Raw genomic sequence first — 17,487 nt, 5'->3', positions numbered from 1 at the left:
GCCCTCCCTTGCGCGGGACCCATACTTTTGCAAGGTGGCTAATCCGCCACCACATGTGTGTTTAGCGTAAACAGATATGAGGCAGTTTCTATGTTAAAGTACATCCGTTATTTCATGACAAAATAAATGAAACTTTCTTTTTCTAAAATGGCGTGAATAAGCAAAATTGCCGCTTGGAAGTAAAGAAAGAATACTGTTTCAACAATCTTTTTTCCTGCATTGCAAATTAAGTTTGGCGTAATTTTATAGAATGGAAGTGATAATGGACTAAATTTTTTGAAAGAGAAAGTAGCCTTCTGAAAAAGAACCGTTTATTTTTATATATGATATAGATATCAAGGTATACTAGTTTTGGTCCCTAGTTTGTAACGCTTAGAAATATTGATGCTACAAACAAAATTTTTATATAGTTGTTCACAAAATAACCTGAGTAGTTCATTTATGATTGTCCGTCTGTCCGTCGGTCTTGACTATAACTCAAAAAACGAAGAGATATCATGCTGAAATTTTAATAACGTGCTCAGGGCATAAAAAGTGAGTTTAAATTCGTAAATGAGCAATATAGGTCAATTGGATCTTAAGTCCGTATAACCTTGTAAGCTGTTAGAAATAGAACAAAAGTTTACATCCAAAAAATTTTCCTTTAAAAAAATTAACAATTTTTGTTTGAAACATTTTTTCGCATTTATCATTGTTTTCCCATGATTGAGCAAATTAGGGCCAACTTTGGTGTCCTTTTTCTCCCAAACTATAAAAGATAGAGTTTTTCATAAATTTGTAGGTAGTTTGAACTAGTGAAAGATTTTCGTAAAACATAAAAAAGTTTGTAGTAAATCATTCGAAATTTTCAAAACTCGAAGAAATGTAGGCCTGAAAGCCTACTTTAAGACATTGTGTATTCTGTTTGGTTCTACAAAAATTTGATGCGTTCTGTGTAAAGATAACAAATTCAACATATTTTAATATCCGTAGCATCATATTCATTATTTATATTTCGTAGTACTATATTACCGCTACATAATCGTATCACTATCGTTGCATTAAGTATACTCTGATAATGACTGAATAAATGATATAAAATATAATAATTGAAAGAACAAATAATGATTCATTTCCAGTAAGTCTAATACAATACTGTATTGTCTAGCATTAATATTATATCTAATATTACTATAGCAAGTTTTTTTCTGCCCTACCCTTATCTTCCTTATTCCTTTATCAAATTTCATGATTCACCCCTCATTTGCAAGTTTATTATGTCGAGGTTTGATGAAAAATATACTCACGGTTTAAAAATGTATCGCTTAAGAAAAAACACACTAGACAAATAATTTGAACGAAAAAATATCATAAAAAAATAAAAAATATCAATTTAAATAATAAGTTTATTAGTTGCAAAGTGCAACTGCAGTTGCAATTAGTAGCAAAAATGTTAGTTTTTTACACCCGAACTAAAAAGGGGTGTTATAAGTGTGACCGCTATGTGTGTGTGTCTGTGTGTTTGTCTGTCTGTGGCATCGTAGCGGTTGAACTGACTTTAATTTTTTTTGGTTTCATTTGAAAGGTAATTTGACGGGAAGTACCAGAAAAAACCTAAAAAATTGGCGATGATCTTCAAAATCGATTCAGTTTGGAAAAGGAATGACATATAAATAATTACTATGGAAATGAATGGTCAAATAAACCTGGTTCAATTCATTTCGAAAAGTGAAGTGGTAAAGTAATTAGGTAACTTAAAACAATAATTCAAAAGAATAAAGCCAACTCAAATATTTCAATTGCATTTAAAATATTTCCAAAAATTAGTCCCAAGAAATGATAGCTCTCTAAGTATCCTTTTCATCTCATCTGATGTCCTTGACCATCACTTTGATATTGATTTAAGAAGGAGTGTTATAAGTGTAAAGTGTTTATCTGTGCGTCTGTGTGTTTCTCAGTGACATCGTAGCCCCTAAATGGTCGAAACGACTCGATTGAGAACATTTTATAGCAAAGTTCCCAAAAAAACGGTTTACAAGGAATAAATCGCATTTGCCGGAGGTTTTTTAAGTTTTGTAAATTTCACTTGTTACAGATGCTCTTCTAATACTCTAGACTTATATTTACTATTTTGATACATGTTCTCCTAATATTAATTTGAGAACTTTTAATTTTTTTCAGCATTTTTCTACGAAATTTGTTTGTTGTTTGTTGTTTTTAGCCACAGACACAGGGTAGCTACGGGTTACGGTACTAGAGCGGAATTCCTTACGGGTCGAGCTAGTAGTATTATAATAGTATAGCAGTAAATAATTGTATATGTATAGTTTCTATCATTGCTCAGTGAACTGCAATGAACATTTGCATAAATTACGGGAATGGAGAAGACAAGTATGCCATTTTAAAAACGATGTAAAAACAAATCCCATTATAGTTTTTTAAAATTATTCATTTTACCAGCTGGAGGTATTTCGAAGAATGAAAAAATAAAAATGATCCAAAAATTTTGAAATTTTATTTACCAATTAATCATCCTTTTATACGTCTTTTGAGAAAAATTCCTATCGGTTCTCTGTATGATTTCAGAGGAATTCACTATCAAAGTTTTACAAAAAAAAATTTTTCATTTTTGTGCACAGTTCTTCATTTTGGTATGATTTTTAAGCTTAAAGGTTGAGGAATATTGATAAAAACTTTTATGTAAATATCTCTTGATGGGAGAAATTCTCACAATTTCTGAAGAATTGGAAAGAAAAAAAAATTAAAAAAAAAAAGTAGTTAGGTTGAAAAAATATGAAAACTTCATATTTCAAACAAAATTATGTGAAAACTAAAAGTTATTTTTATTCTAAATTGAGGAGAAAAATGCTCAAAACACGAATGCTGACGGGTTAGTATAACTGATTTTTATTTAGTTTAGCTGCTGGACTATGGATTTATAAAACAAACGTTATAAAATTACATACAAATGATGCATTTTCACCTTATACTTATTGAAATAGAATCTGAAATGAAATGAATGCATTTTCTATTTTCATTTGATATTTAAATATATAATTTTCTTATATTTCTATATTCATCATAAAATATTTATATATTAAAATATTATGCAAAGGTGATTTTTAATCTTTTATTTCAAAATGTATTACTTATATTATTTTTATAAATTTTCTTATCAAATATTTTCATAAAAATATAAAGATATCAATTTTATGAACATATTTTTAAATTTTTTATACAAAACGCTATCTATGATCAATAACCAGAACCTACCAAAGATCAGAATCAATTATTATTATTACCAACATAAGTGCCGTTTTTTTGTTTATTATTTCTTTGGTCCTCCTAGCCCGCAAATAATTCAGATTAGTGCGACAAGGAACATAGTTACACAAAATCGATACCCGATCGATTCAAAGGAACATAGTTTAGACCAAAAATCAAATTTGAAAGTGATAAAAAAATAAAATTTCACCCTTAATATAATAAACAATTATTCGACTTATTATTTTTAATTATTATTATGAATTATTATAATAAATATATTTCATAATTTTAACACACAAACACACATTTATATAATATGCAAATGTGTTGGATAATTATACTTAAAATCTTCAACGAAATATTATTATAAATTTTAATAATTTCTACAATGAATTTATGTAGTTACTGTTCTAAAATTTTCGTATATAATTTAGAAATTAAATTTTATTTAGTTAAGTATTAAGTAAGAATTAAATAGGTATTATTTTGGATTATTTAATAAATAATTTGAAATATTATGAAATTAATTTCAATTCAAAAATACTTACAGGTTAATAAAAAAAAAAATATCGATATTTCGAAAACCTAGCAAGATATCGAAAAATTTTATTCTTATTTTTCGTGTGTATTCATGAAATTAAAATAAAATTCATCATCAAAATTGAAAATAAGATAAAAATAATTTCAACCTTAAATCTGCCCAGCTCGTACATCCTGAGACACTTGGTTTTTTCGTTTTAATGTCATTGCGAATATGTTTACTTTCTATTAAGGTGTTTCGTACGGAAGCCTGAATGTTGAAAGTGAACTAGTGGCTTTTTAAAAGTTGGTTTTATACTTGTGAGTAGCACATATTTAAAAAATGAGCTAGTGTAGCGCCACTTTCTCATAAATGGGTTGTGAGCCATTTAGGCTTCCGCAGTTTCGATACCAAAACAAAAGTGTTACCAAAAAACTGTAATTTTGTTTGTCAATTAATGAGTAATTAATATGTCTTCTTGGTGGTATTGATAACAAACCACTTTGGCCATGAAATCTGGTGTCTTAAAAACAAACTAGTTTTAGTGTGCTGTTTTAATAAATAAATATGACAAAATCAACATATCTCGTGCTGTTTAACCTAATGCCTCACTCTGTATAACCTAAATTAAATAATCATAAGAAATATTCTCACTCAACTCTCAATATCAAATGACACAGTATAACATAAATTTGTTAGTAAAACATTATTAAATTTTATATTAAATTAACTTTGATATATATAAAATTGTTTTAACTTAGCTTGGTGGGCCTTGGTGTCACCACTGTGTTTTATCTTTCTTCTGAGGTGAGATGAGAGATGAAATATCAAGTAGGAGGTGTGTATATAATTTTACCTAGAAAACCTTATAATGGATTTGTTTGGTGGTTTTAATACCTAATAAAATAACAAAAGTATTGTTCCCTTTTTATTTAAAGGTAATCTTTTTATAACACGATGGTTGAGCCTTACGTGTTATGAAAGCCTTCTAATGAATTAGAAGTATATTTTCATAAAAAACTTTTAGCTTCAGTTGATTTAAATCGAAAACAAAAACCTATGATTTTCGAGAATTGTCTGAAAGACCAAATGTGTTGGACTAAATAATTTTTACATTTTTGATTCAAATATCTTCCTTTTTATACCATGTATATATGAAATATACATAGTATATTAAGTTTAGTCCCAAGTTTGTAACGCTTAAAAATATTGATGCTACGAAAAAAATTTGGTATAGGTAAATCGATCGGCAATCGATCCGAAATATCGTTTTTTTCGAAAACTACTCGGCCAAATAATTTTTTACGAATTTTTCTAAGGGGTACCCCTTGAAAAAATTGCAAAAAATCGATACAAATTTATCGTCTCCAATTTCGATTAAACTCTTTATATAAGGTAATTTTGACCCAAAAAATACAAAAATCGGTTTCATTTAACGATTGGGCGAATAATTCTCGAGATAATACCGGAAATCGATCCGAAATATCGTTTTTTTCGAAAAATACTCGGCCAATCGCGTAATAAACTCGATTTTTGAATTTCTTGGGTCAAAATTACCTTATAAACTGAGTTTCATCAAATTCCGAAACAAATAATTTTTTACGATTTTTTCGAATTTTTCTAAGGGGTACCCCTTGAAAAAATTGCAAAAAATCGATACAAATTTATCGTCTCCAATTTCGATAAAACTCTGTATATAAGGTAATTTTGACCCAAAAAATACAAAAATCGGTTTCATTTAACGATTGGGCGAATAATTCTCGAGATAATACCGGAAATCGATCCGAAATATCGTTTTTTTCGAAAATTTCTCGGCCAATTGCCAATTAAACTCAATTTTTGAATTTCTTGGGTCAAAATTACCTTATAAACTGAGTTTCATCAAATTCCGAAACAAATAATTTTTTACGATTTTTTCGAATTTTTCTAAGGGGTACCCCTTGAAAAAATTTGCAAAAAATCGATACAAATTTACCGTCTCTAATTTCGATAAAACTCTGTAAATAAGGTAATTTTGACCCAAAAAAACCAAAAATCGGTTTCATTTAACGATTGGGCGAATAATTCTCGAGATAATACCGGAAATCGATCCGAAATATCGTTTTTTTCGAAAATTTCTCGGCCAATCGCCAAATAAACCCGATTTTTGAATTTCTTGGGTCAAAATTACCTGATAAACTGAGTTTCATCAAATTCCGAAACAAATAATTTTTTACGATTTTTTCGAATTTTTCTAAATCATTTGGGTCATAAAGTCATTTGGGTCTTTGCTCCGTAGCAGACCTATTTTGTAAACCGTTAGAGATAGAACAAAAATTTAAATGTAAAAAATGTTCCTTATAAAATATTAAACAACATTTTTTCGTAAACATCACTGTTTACCCGTGAGAGCACAAATCTGTATAGTATGTATGTTATGGTTATATCAATTATAGTATCAGAGTAATCAACACTGTCCATACATGGTATTTCGACAATTTACTCATTCAATTGTTTGTTTTCTCTTGTTTGAATGTCGTTCTTAGGGTGTATCGGAAATGCAGATAATTAATTATTTTAAAAAAATGTGTCGAAGGGTTTTTCATGTAATTAATCATTAAATATTGGAATTTTTATGTTGCCTCCACCTGCTCTCCCCCCTTTACATGACCATTTGGTTTTGAAATATATGCAGATTCATCCTTGTAATTATCAATTAGCATTTGTAGTACTGCACGAGATTATGGTAATTGAAAATTCATATTTATGACACAATAAAATTATTGAAATGTCGCGTTGTAGAAATTAGAACTGTATGTTCTAACTATTCAAAGAGCAAACAATTTTCATTAAAATTGATTAGTAAGTAACTTTAAAAGTAAGTGTAGTTGTTTTGTGTGTATATTACTAACCTAATAACATTATCCACCTAGAACTAGTGACTAGTGACTTTTACTTTGTAAGATACATATTTATTAAGTTGGTATTACTACACACATTTACTATTTAGTCTGCGGGACAGCACCTTTTTTGTTAACTGATTAATACATACTTTAAACTTACGACTCCACTTTCTTTCTACGACTTACGACTCCACTTTCTTTCTACGACTTTTTTTTCGAAAGAGCAGCGTTTTCAAATGAGCATGATGATGGCATATTTAAGCTCTTGGTATGATAAAATGAAACAAGTAGTTTGTCGGACACTATGTACATCTATCTGTAATAGGTTTCAAAATTCTGGGGCCCTGGTCCCGAGATATACCATAAAGGTGAATGGTAGCTAAAAACTAATATCAAGGATGAAAAGCTTGGCCCAAAATTAGTGGGTTTAAAAAAAAATTCCATTCAGATGGTATAAAAATTGCTTGTGTTATCAAAAAATCGATTTTTTTAACTCAGTGACGTCATCAAAATCCAAAATTTTTAGTTTTGCTCTATCACATCCATATCATATTCGATTTTAATAAACAAAGTATGTAATCACACTAAATTTGGGTCAAAAAACTTTTAAAATAAATAATTGAATTCAAGGCAAGCTAAATTGATTGACGAAAGTATTAGTTTCCTAGGTGATCGGGAAGTACCTCAAAAATCTCCGCAAAAATAAATCAATTTTTGGTGTGCTTTTTAATTGTCAAACAAATCAAAACGAAAACGTGCGATAAGATATTCTGTTCCAAAATTATAGCTCATTTCACTACAAGTTCATATACTCTTACCTTGCATATAATCCAAAACTTTTTAACAATATTGCAGCGTAACAATATTAAAACTTTAAGTGATCGCTCTTAGACTAAAAACTAAGAATATAGTAACTGTTGCAACATCCCCCAACAATCTAGATAGGTATATATTAAAAGGTAACTTTGATAATTAAGTTACTATATCAGTTAAATAGAGTAGTTAGTTTATTTTATACCATACATATATAAGAGTACCTTTAGGGTAAGGTGGGGCTGGGAAGTATGTGTATTTTCTATATACTTACAATATACTGTTATTAAAAGTTAATTTAGAAAATAGCTAACTCAACATATATAGATAGATAGGTTCTAGATAGATACCTTTGTGTTGATATACTTTATTTAGTAGGTAAGTAGGTTTATAAGGTTTAAGGTATCTACTATCACTGTTGGTAGGTTTGATATCACATTTTATTTATTATAGGGTAGGTAATATATAAATATGACACTTTTTGAAAAACAAAAAACAGCCAATGCCAATTTTATAGTGTACACTATACAAGGTGTTTTATTTTAAGATATTTTTAAACTTTTCAAAAAGACTAGATACGTGTTGTTAACTTAAGTTACCTCCATATGGAAAACTTTTTATACCATGTATATATGTAATATGGAAGGTATAGTAAGTTTAGTTCCAAGTTTGTAACGCTTAAAAATAATAATGCTACCAACAAAATTTTGGTATAGGTGTTCATAAAATCATGTAGTTAATGCATTTTCGATTGTCTATCCTAGAAACGAAAAATACGTACAAGTGAGGTCAAGTTTTGTAAGGTAGGTGAATTGGGTCTCGATTTTTAGCAATTTTCTTTAAGAAGTACCCCTAGAAAAAATCGGGAAAAAGTTTTTGTTTCCAATTTCGATAAAACTCCTTAGATAAGATTATTTGGACCCAAGAAATTCAAAAATCGGGTTTATGGATCGATTGGATGCATAATTTCTGAGAAAATCGCTGTTTGGGTCCAATTTTGGATTATATCTCAAAAGCCATGGATCCAAACATTAAACAAACCCGATATTTGGACTTTTTGGGTCAAAATTATCTTATATAATGAGTTTTATCGATATCGAAGCCATAAAAAAATTTTCGATTTTTTGAAATTTTTTAAAGGGGTACCCCTTAAAAAAAATCGAAAAAAATCGGGAAAAATTATTTCTTCCGATTTCGATAAAACTATGTATGTAAGGTAATTTTGACCCAAAAAATACAAAAATCGGGTTTATGGATCGATTGGATGCATAATTTCTGAGAAAATCGCTATTTGGGTCCAATTTTGGACTATATCTCAAAAGCCATGGATCCAATCATTAAACAAACCCGATTTTTGGACTTTTTGGGACAAAATTATCTTATATAATGAGTTTTATCGATATCGAAGCCATAAAAAAATTTTCGATTTTTTGAAATTTTTTAAAGGGGTACCCCTTAAAAAAAATCGAAAAAAATCGGGAAAAATTATTTCTTCCGATTTCGATAAAACTATGTATGTAAGGTAATTTTGACCCAAAAAATACAAAAATCGCGTTTTTGGATCGATAAGATGCATAGTTTCTGAAAAAATCGCCAACGATTCCATAATCAACATTGTCTTTACATGGTATTTCAGCAATAAACTCAGTCAATTGTTTGTTGTCACTTGTTTATTATAAGGTTTACAAATAAAAGTTATTCTTTACAAAAATCTCTGCTTTGAGAAAGCTTGGGAAAGTTCGATAGGAATGTTAATTGTCGTTTAGAAATGTAGACCATTTTGAACAGATAATCAGTTCGTTTTTGCCTCAACGTATCCACGTTCATGTTCCATCTATGTAATTCTTCTTTTACAAAATTGTTAAATGCACTGGTACATTTCTCAAGAGTGATTTCTTGAACTGTTTCCCTTACTGTCTGCTCAAAACGGACAACATTTCAAAACGGCCATTAACATTCCTGTGAAAATTTCTCAATTTTCTTACAACCTGTACATTCAATGTCAAAAGTGAAGAATTGAATGTTAATGATTTTTATAAAAAGTACCTTTTTTTATAATAAACAAGCTCAAACAAACAATTGACTGAGTTCATTTTTGAAATACCATGCAAAGACAGAGTTGATTACGCAATCGTTTGTTTTTTTACGTCATGTCGGTAAAGAAAGATAGCCAAACATACATACACTCTTAACTGATATTCCCATATAATACAAACTATATAATTTGCGCCTCATTTGCGCCCTTACGGGTAAACAGTGATGTTTACGAAAAAATATTTCAAACAAAGGTTGTTTATTTTTTTATAAGGAACATTTTTTACAATTAAACTTTTGTTCTATCTCGAACGGTTTACAAGATGGGTCCTACCGACCCAAGACCCAATTGACCTATGATGCTCATTTTCGAACTTGACCTCACTATTTACGTCCTGAGTACGCTGTTCAGTTCGATATCTTTTTTCGTTTTTGAGTTATCGTGTCCACAGACGGACGGACGGACAACCGGAAATGGACTAATTAGGTGATTTTATGAACACCTATGACAAAATTTTTTTCCTAGCATCATTATTTTTAAGCGTTACAAACTTGGGACTAAACTTAATATACTATGTATATTTCATATATACATGGTATAATGAGGAATACCCTTAAAATTAGTTATTTCAATTTAAAAAAAGTAAAACAGCGTGCCATGCTAAAAAGTTGTTACGAAGAATATTTCCATATCCATTATTATTATATTCAAATAGTGAAATATATTTTTCAAAACTTAAAAAAGAATATTGTAATAAATTTCAATAAAATGTTTTAGAATTTTTTTATTGAAATTAAGTTTTATCTGAATATATTTGCACAGGTATGTCTAGTTACAGCTTATATAGCTTCATAGGTGGAAATTTTCTAGAACAAAAGGAAGATGGATAGAATGATTGATACAACGTTAAGAATTTTTTATGGTTCAAAAAATATATATACATACAGAATGTTCCAAAAGTAGTGGAATGAATTTTATTTAGCATTCTTTTTTCTTTCGACTTAATAATAGATTGTGTGATTTTAATGGAATAAATGATAAAATACTCAAATAAAAAATAGAAATAATAGAAATAGAAAAAGAAATAGATAAAAAAATATCGAAATGTTCGAAACATTTTTCGAAAACTTCATAAATTTTCTTGTTTCGTTTGAAAGATAATTTTTAATGGAGATTTGATGGTCTTTGAATGGGCTTGTTCTTAGATATAAGTGCGCGTTTAGGGTTCCGTAGCCGAAAAATTTGTTGGGGGGGGGGGCTTTAAATTTTGTAAATTTCACCTGTAATAACTTTGGAATTTTTTTAAAACATTGTAGCATCTATACAAAATGTTCGATTTACATCTGCGCATATAAATATCACAGTATGACAGAATACATGCGTTAAGCAATGTATATAAGTGAGAGGTATTATATACATGTGTTGAAGCTTCGATATGCGTTGAGATAGTTTGAAGACGCTTGGAGAGTGGGAGTTTCTTAGTTGAATAGATGAACTACAGCAGATAAGCCACGATACAAGTCACTTTTGCAATTTCATATAACACCTATAATACCTCTTACTTAGATGCATTGCTTAACACATGAACTATGTCATTCTCGAACATTCTGTATACAATACATACAACAATTTATTTTCACTTCGACTAAATAATTCTAAAATTATACGAACTGGAAGTAACAATGTTCTATATGTTTATTTATTTTTTTTATTTATTCTGATTTTGTTTATTTTATTTTTCATGATTTGTTTATTCAAATAATAATAATATAGGTAGCGGAGTGTAACGTATAAAGCATACAAGTACATGATTCACGCACCGATATTTTAATGAAATAATTCTATTAAAACGTATGAGTAAATACAATATTATTTCTTGTAATGTAAAAAAAAATTACGGAATTAATTCTGATTTTAATTGATCGTGAGCTCATACTCTCCATCAATTTCTTTGTTTTCCTGTTTGAGGATTAATAAAGATAAGTTTGGTAAGTGGGAAAGAAAAATGAAGTTTTAATTGTGTGTCGAGTATCGAATTTATAGAAATCGTGCCTTTCGGTTTTTCGTATTTCCCAACTATTGTTTTATGGACAAAAAAGTTATGGGTTAAATAATCATATATCAGGGATGATTTCCTGCGAGAATATCTGCAGTTGGTAGCTCGGAAGTTTGTCGGGCAAGCAAAGTAAAAATCAACCAAATTTATGTGTTGAATTATTTAGGTTAGTTAGGCCAAATTACCCATAAATTACCCATATAATTGTTAAATGAGCCCAACTTGTACATATTTTTTGGTCCAAATTACCTCATATACGTCGTCCTATTAGCTCCGTTTGTTAAGGCGTAACCAATTCCGTCCGCGGTATGCTTAGGGTAGCGGGTTCGATTCCCGTCGTCCCAACAAAAATAATTTAATTAATAATTGTGATGGGCTGGTGCAATGCATGGTATATGCATGAAGAAGGTGCATTCAGCCTGTGAAATTGACTCAATGGACTTTATAGCCTAAGTACGTCCTTCGTGGACAACCAATATAACCTAACCTAACCTACTTTATATACCAGGTTTTATCGAATTCCGTATGAAAAAATTTTTTTTTATGGGGTTTAATCTCCTTTTCTCTGACATTGTCTATAACAGAGGCAACCCACATCATTTTTTACAATTAAATTACATCCGTGTACAAAGTCGATTACGCATTAACCCGCATGGCTACTTATCAAATAATTTAGCAAATTTCTTGTTTCTTTCAAAAAATACTCCTGAGGAAAATTCTAAGAATTTTATCAAAAGTTCTCCGATTTCTAAAAATAATTTCGACTTGCAAAAATGCAAATATCAGGCCTATTTGACGATTGTTTGAGTAGTTTCTGAGATGATTGACGTCAAACTGCAATTAATATGGCAGTCAAAAGCAGACTTAAATGTGAAAGGAAAATGATTTGAATAAAAATTACTATGCTTTTTGAATATCTATCAATTTATTCATTACCTAGTTTAAGTTTTAATTAAAAACTTAGTTTAAGCCTGTAATCAGAATTCCATTTTAAAACACCGATAGTTACATGGCAAAATAATTTACGAAATATGAAATTGAATTATTTATCTGTCTTAAATGAATTAAAATATAATAAACAGCCTGTATATTACTTTCAAATAATAAATAAAAACAATGAAATAAAATGTTCGTCCCAAAATTGCCATAAACTTTTAATAAAGGTTATAGTGACCCAATATATTCCATTGTTTGTAATAAGTATACTTATGGTCGGATGTATAATTGATTGCCTATGGCCGGATGATATCTACATACACATACAGAGTGGACCATTTTAACGTATTGTGGCTAATAGCTCGTTTTGTAGCTAAACAATCCAAAAAGAACTTCAAAAGTTCAGAAGTTTGATGGGGGACATCATGTTCTGACATCAGATTAGTCCTAGTTCTCCGAGTTGCTTCTCCGAGACAATCGATAACTTTCGGAGAAAATGCGACTGAAAAATATGTCATTATTGCATTTAATCGAAAGAAAATACGTTAACTACAAAAAAATGCTTTAGCCAAAAGTTTTCAAGGCCAATATAAGACATTTGCCTGCGTTAATGACTTTGACCTAGAATTATCGATAAAATTTAAGTGTATTTTCTTTCGATTAAATGCAATGCTATAATTTAAGTCGTATTTGCTTCGACAATTTTTTCATTTAAAGTTCTATTCTATCTTTTACCTTGTAGGATCTAAATTGACTATTAAAGCAACCGGAAGATCTAGGTCAAATGTGATGTCAGAACATGGTGCTCACCACTAAATTCTGAAACTTTTGTCTAAGTTAATTTTTGATTAATTATCTACAAAACGAGCTATTAGCCCTAATAGATTAAAAATTGTCCAGCCTGTATAATAATTAAATCTTTAGAAGTATGTAATAAATATATATACCGTATGTTTAATGATAATTATGAATTAAACTTACCTCCTAGTTGTAATTCTGCAGCAGCTTGTGCGGTATCACCTTCTGCTCGTCGAACAATGCATTGATACATTCCACGATCTTCTCTTCCAACACCACTTACCACCAGAGTTTCAGTGGTTGTTCGTCCAGTACTTGGTAACTGTCGGCCATCTTTATACCATGTGACTAAATGTGGTCCACCGCCATGAGCTGACACAATACATCTGTTAAAAAAAGGAAAAATTGAAAATAGTTCATATCTTTCTACAATAAGAACACAGCTATCTACTTATAAAATTATGACACAAAACTTTTTTATTGTGTATGTATGAAATATATATCACGGTTTACTAATTTAAACCCAAGTTTGTAACGCTTAGAAATATTGATGATACGAACAAAATTTTGGTATATGTGTTCATATTTTGCTCTTGAAAAATTGACACTTTTGTTTGAAACATTTTTTTGAAAACATCTCTGTTTATCCGTGAGGGCACAAATTAAACTATAAAAGATAGGGAATTGAAAATTTGCAGGTAGCTTAAACAAGTGGTCTTGTGAAACATTCTCAAAAAACGAAAAAATATTCAAGAAAGTACTTTCGAAAATTTTCGACATTTTCGCAAATCGAATAAATATCATTCGAAAAGCACTGACATGCAACACTTTCTATACAGAGTATTTCAACAATTAACTTCATCATTTGTTTTCACTTGTTTAGATTATATTAAAAATTGCTATAAACAAGCCAATTGACAATCGTTCATTTTATGGATGCAATACATACCTATTTTTCCATTTCGCGATCAAGAAAGCAATTGATTAGAAATTTTTAGCCTTGTAATGAAAGTTGAAGAAAGGAACAATTTAATCGAAATTTTGCAAAGTTTGAGATTAGTAGTTTCTAATTTGCATTTTTCCTAATCATTTGCATGTTGAAAAACAACAAATTTTTGAGTCAATGTCGCTAACATAATTCAATTTTGGAGAATTCTGTTTTCCGCTTAAGTTGTAATAGAACAAAAGTTAGTCGCGTTATGACTTGGTCGCAAACATAAAAATCTTTAATTTACTCTACTAGTGCCTAGTTCTAAAGGACGCTGGAGCGCTTTCCTTTCTATGTTCAGTAGAAAACCACGGTACTAACAATGATTTTTATTTGGTTTCAATTTAAAAAAGCTCATTTCAGCTCTTTTCTGAATGTGCGTATGTAATCAAAAGGGACTTAAAATAGTAGGCATTAAACTAAAAATTGCCAAGGAATTCATGCTAATTAGTTTCGCTACTTGAATTTAAAGAAGTATTTTCTTGATCATATAAGACAGACAATATGCACACCGACTCCAAAGTACAATTTATTCTTGGTCAATAATTCTCTCTTTTGATCATATTTTTGTCATCGCATTTTAGTGGTACCTCAAGCTCGGCACCGTACAATTTAAAAATAGCAAGTACGCATTTTTGGAACCCAGTGGTAGTTTTTGGAACACAAGACTTCGAAACTTTCTAATGCTTTAAATAAACATGTGAAAATAAACAATTGACTGAGTTAATTGTTGAAATACCATTTATAGACAGTTTTGATTATTTTGTCATATTACACATACATACATGTCACACATATATAACTGATATTCCCATATAATACATATTATACAACTTGCGCCTAATTTACGCCCTCACGAGTAAACAGTTAACGAAAAAATGTTTCAAACAAAAGTTGTTTATTTTTTTAAAAAGAACATTTTTTACATTTAAACTTTTGTTCTATAACTCGACCTCACTTTTTACGTACTAAGCACGCTTTAAATTTCAGCTTGATATCTCTTTTCGTTTTTGAGTTATCGTGATGATAGACGGACAGACGACAGGCAGACAGACAGACAGACAACCGAATATGGACTATTTAGGTGATTTTATGAACACCTACACCAAAATTTTGTTCATAGTACAAAAAGCTATACCTTATTAATGTATGTATTTTGATCACCCTGTCCCAAATCCATAAAAACCCACAAAATAAACATGAACAAATGAATGAATATGTATAGTAGAGAAGTATATTATATTTTATATAGGGACGAAAGCTATAGAACAACATACTAGAAAAAAAGCTGAACTTTAGTGTCGTTCTAATAAAAGTTTAACTATTATGGATGGTTAAAGCTTCTCTTTAAATTACACATTGTTATATAATAATATAAATAACAATATGAGAAGAGAACGCCATTTATTTTAGTAGTGAGCTTGAGAAATGTTTAGGTATTATTACTTCATAGTTTATTTATGGTTGGTACCTTATATTTTAACAAAACAAAAAAAATATATGTATAGTAAAACTTTTTATATAAATTATAAACTTAATACTGTCCTGTGTGTTTTTGTATTATTTTTATTTTATATTATTTTAGTTTTTAGAAAAAAATTTAATGTATGCACTTAATATATCATATAATGTGTCTTAGAAGTCTTAGGGGTCAAACCGAGAAAAACAACCTTACCCAGAAATCATCTCCGTAGCAGTAAACTTTTCCGGTGAAAAATATCTGCCTGAATTGGCAGATATTTAAATGGGACAGAATACTCTACTTCCGGACACTAAATTTCCTTTATTTAACATTTTAAAAAAACCATTAGATTTTACATTTTAGACGATATTTTAGCCTCCATTTCAGCTGTATGTTAAAAAAAAATTTTAAGATATTTTTTATTGAGAGAGATTCTCGACGACGTTTTCATTATCAGGAATTAGGAACCTTTTTGTTGAGTGGCTAAGTACTAAATATAAGTTTTCAGACTCTTATTGAGGATAACTGAATAAAAAATGCAAAAATAAACTTTTACGAACGATAGTTTGCAAAAATACACTTTTACGAACCGAGTTTGTATGTCACTTTTTCTTTCGATTTGTAATTTTCGAAAATATTTGAAATTTTGAAATAGGCCGGGGTCCTAAAATTTTTTTTATTACCTCAATCGACGTTTTTGTCGAACCAAAATAAAGTGTGAAATCAATTTTTGGATAATATCAAAAACGGTGAAAATATGAAGGATTTAAATGTAAAAATAGAATAGATTAGCACGTGTTGATGTTATAACTTGCGAATGCCACAGAGACTATATATCAAAAGTTGTTTTGCAAGAAAAAGATAGAAAAAATCATTTAATTGCTTATATTTTTCATGATTATCAATAGATTTTAATTCTTATTTGAGATCTTATCATCTACTCTAGCAAATTTTCACATTTTAACGAAACATACATTGAAATGATTAAAAATCTATCCCATCTGTAATTCCCAATTGATTATAAATAAAATCAAAGAAGAAAACTTTAATGAATTCGTGGAAATATTAATAATACAAAAGAGAATACTTTTAAGTGATATTGGAAATTTATCCATTCATAAAATATGTACAATGTGATTCATTTACCTAAATTCAGCACTACCACCCATATGTATACTCAATAATGGTGGTACAATTTCAACATGTATGGGAGTGGAAACATGTAAACGCAGCTCGGCACTTGCTTCTCCACCAGCATTTGATGCTGAACAACGATATACACCACCGTCTTCTGGTGTAACCGCTTCTATTGCTAATACTGGTCCCAATTGCCGTACCCGAGGACCTGGTAAAACCAACATTGGCTCAACTCCTGTATGTGTATACCATCTGAAACAAAATGAAATAAATATTACTGATACATTCTGTAATTAACATTTTTAAACGGATAGTTTGGTTGATATTGAAGTAGGAATATTTTTAATTTGAAAGTGGTTTATTGCAAAAAGTCTTAGTAATATGGAAAGACAAGGCGGTTTTTTCTTGAGATTTTCTCAGTTACTGCTCCAAAAGCCATTTGAGACTTCTTAGTAACAATTAGAGTTCTCTAACGTTAAAGCACTTCAAATTGGATTGATTGTTAAAAAATAATTGACTCAAATGAGTAAACATGAACTGGACTGTGACAGAAAAAGTGGCTCAGTTATTCTTTTTCTTAAGATTATGTCATCTCCTGCAGAAGTATTGACGGG

At 29.5% G+C, this 17,487-nt stretch overlaps 1 protein-coding gene across 1 annotated transcript in view; it reads right to left on the bottom strand.

The window, feature by feature from the left end:
* The window catches only part of LOC123295199 (Down syndrome cell adhesion molecule-like protein Dscam2), a 193,479-nt gene that overhangs the window by 20,026 nt on the left and 155,966 nt on the right, over positions 1 to 17,487 (bottom strand). The window contains 2 exon segments of the mRNA XM_044876449.1: positions 13,470 to 13,672; positions 16,883 to 17,125. Of these exon segments, the coding sequence (XP_044732384.1) occupies positions 13,470 to 13,672; positions 16,883 to 17,125 (446 nt within the window).

Source organism: Chrysoperla carnea, chromosome 3 (assembly GCF_905475395.1).
Source record: "Chrysoperla carnea chromosome 3, inChrCarn1.1, whole genome shotgun sequence".
Classification (NCBI taxonomy): domain Eukaryota; kingdom Metazoa; phylum Arthropoda; class Insecta; order Neuroptera; family Chrysopidae; genus Chrysoperla; species Chrysoperla carnea.
Note: the sequence above shows the minus strand (reverse complement) of the source record. Positions and strands in the feature narration are given on the sequence as shown.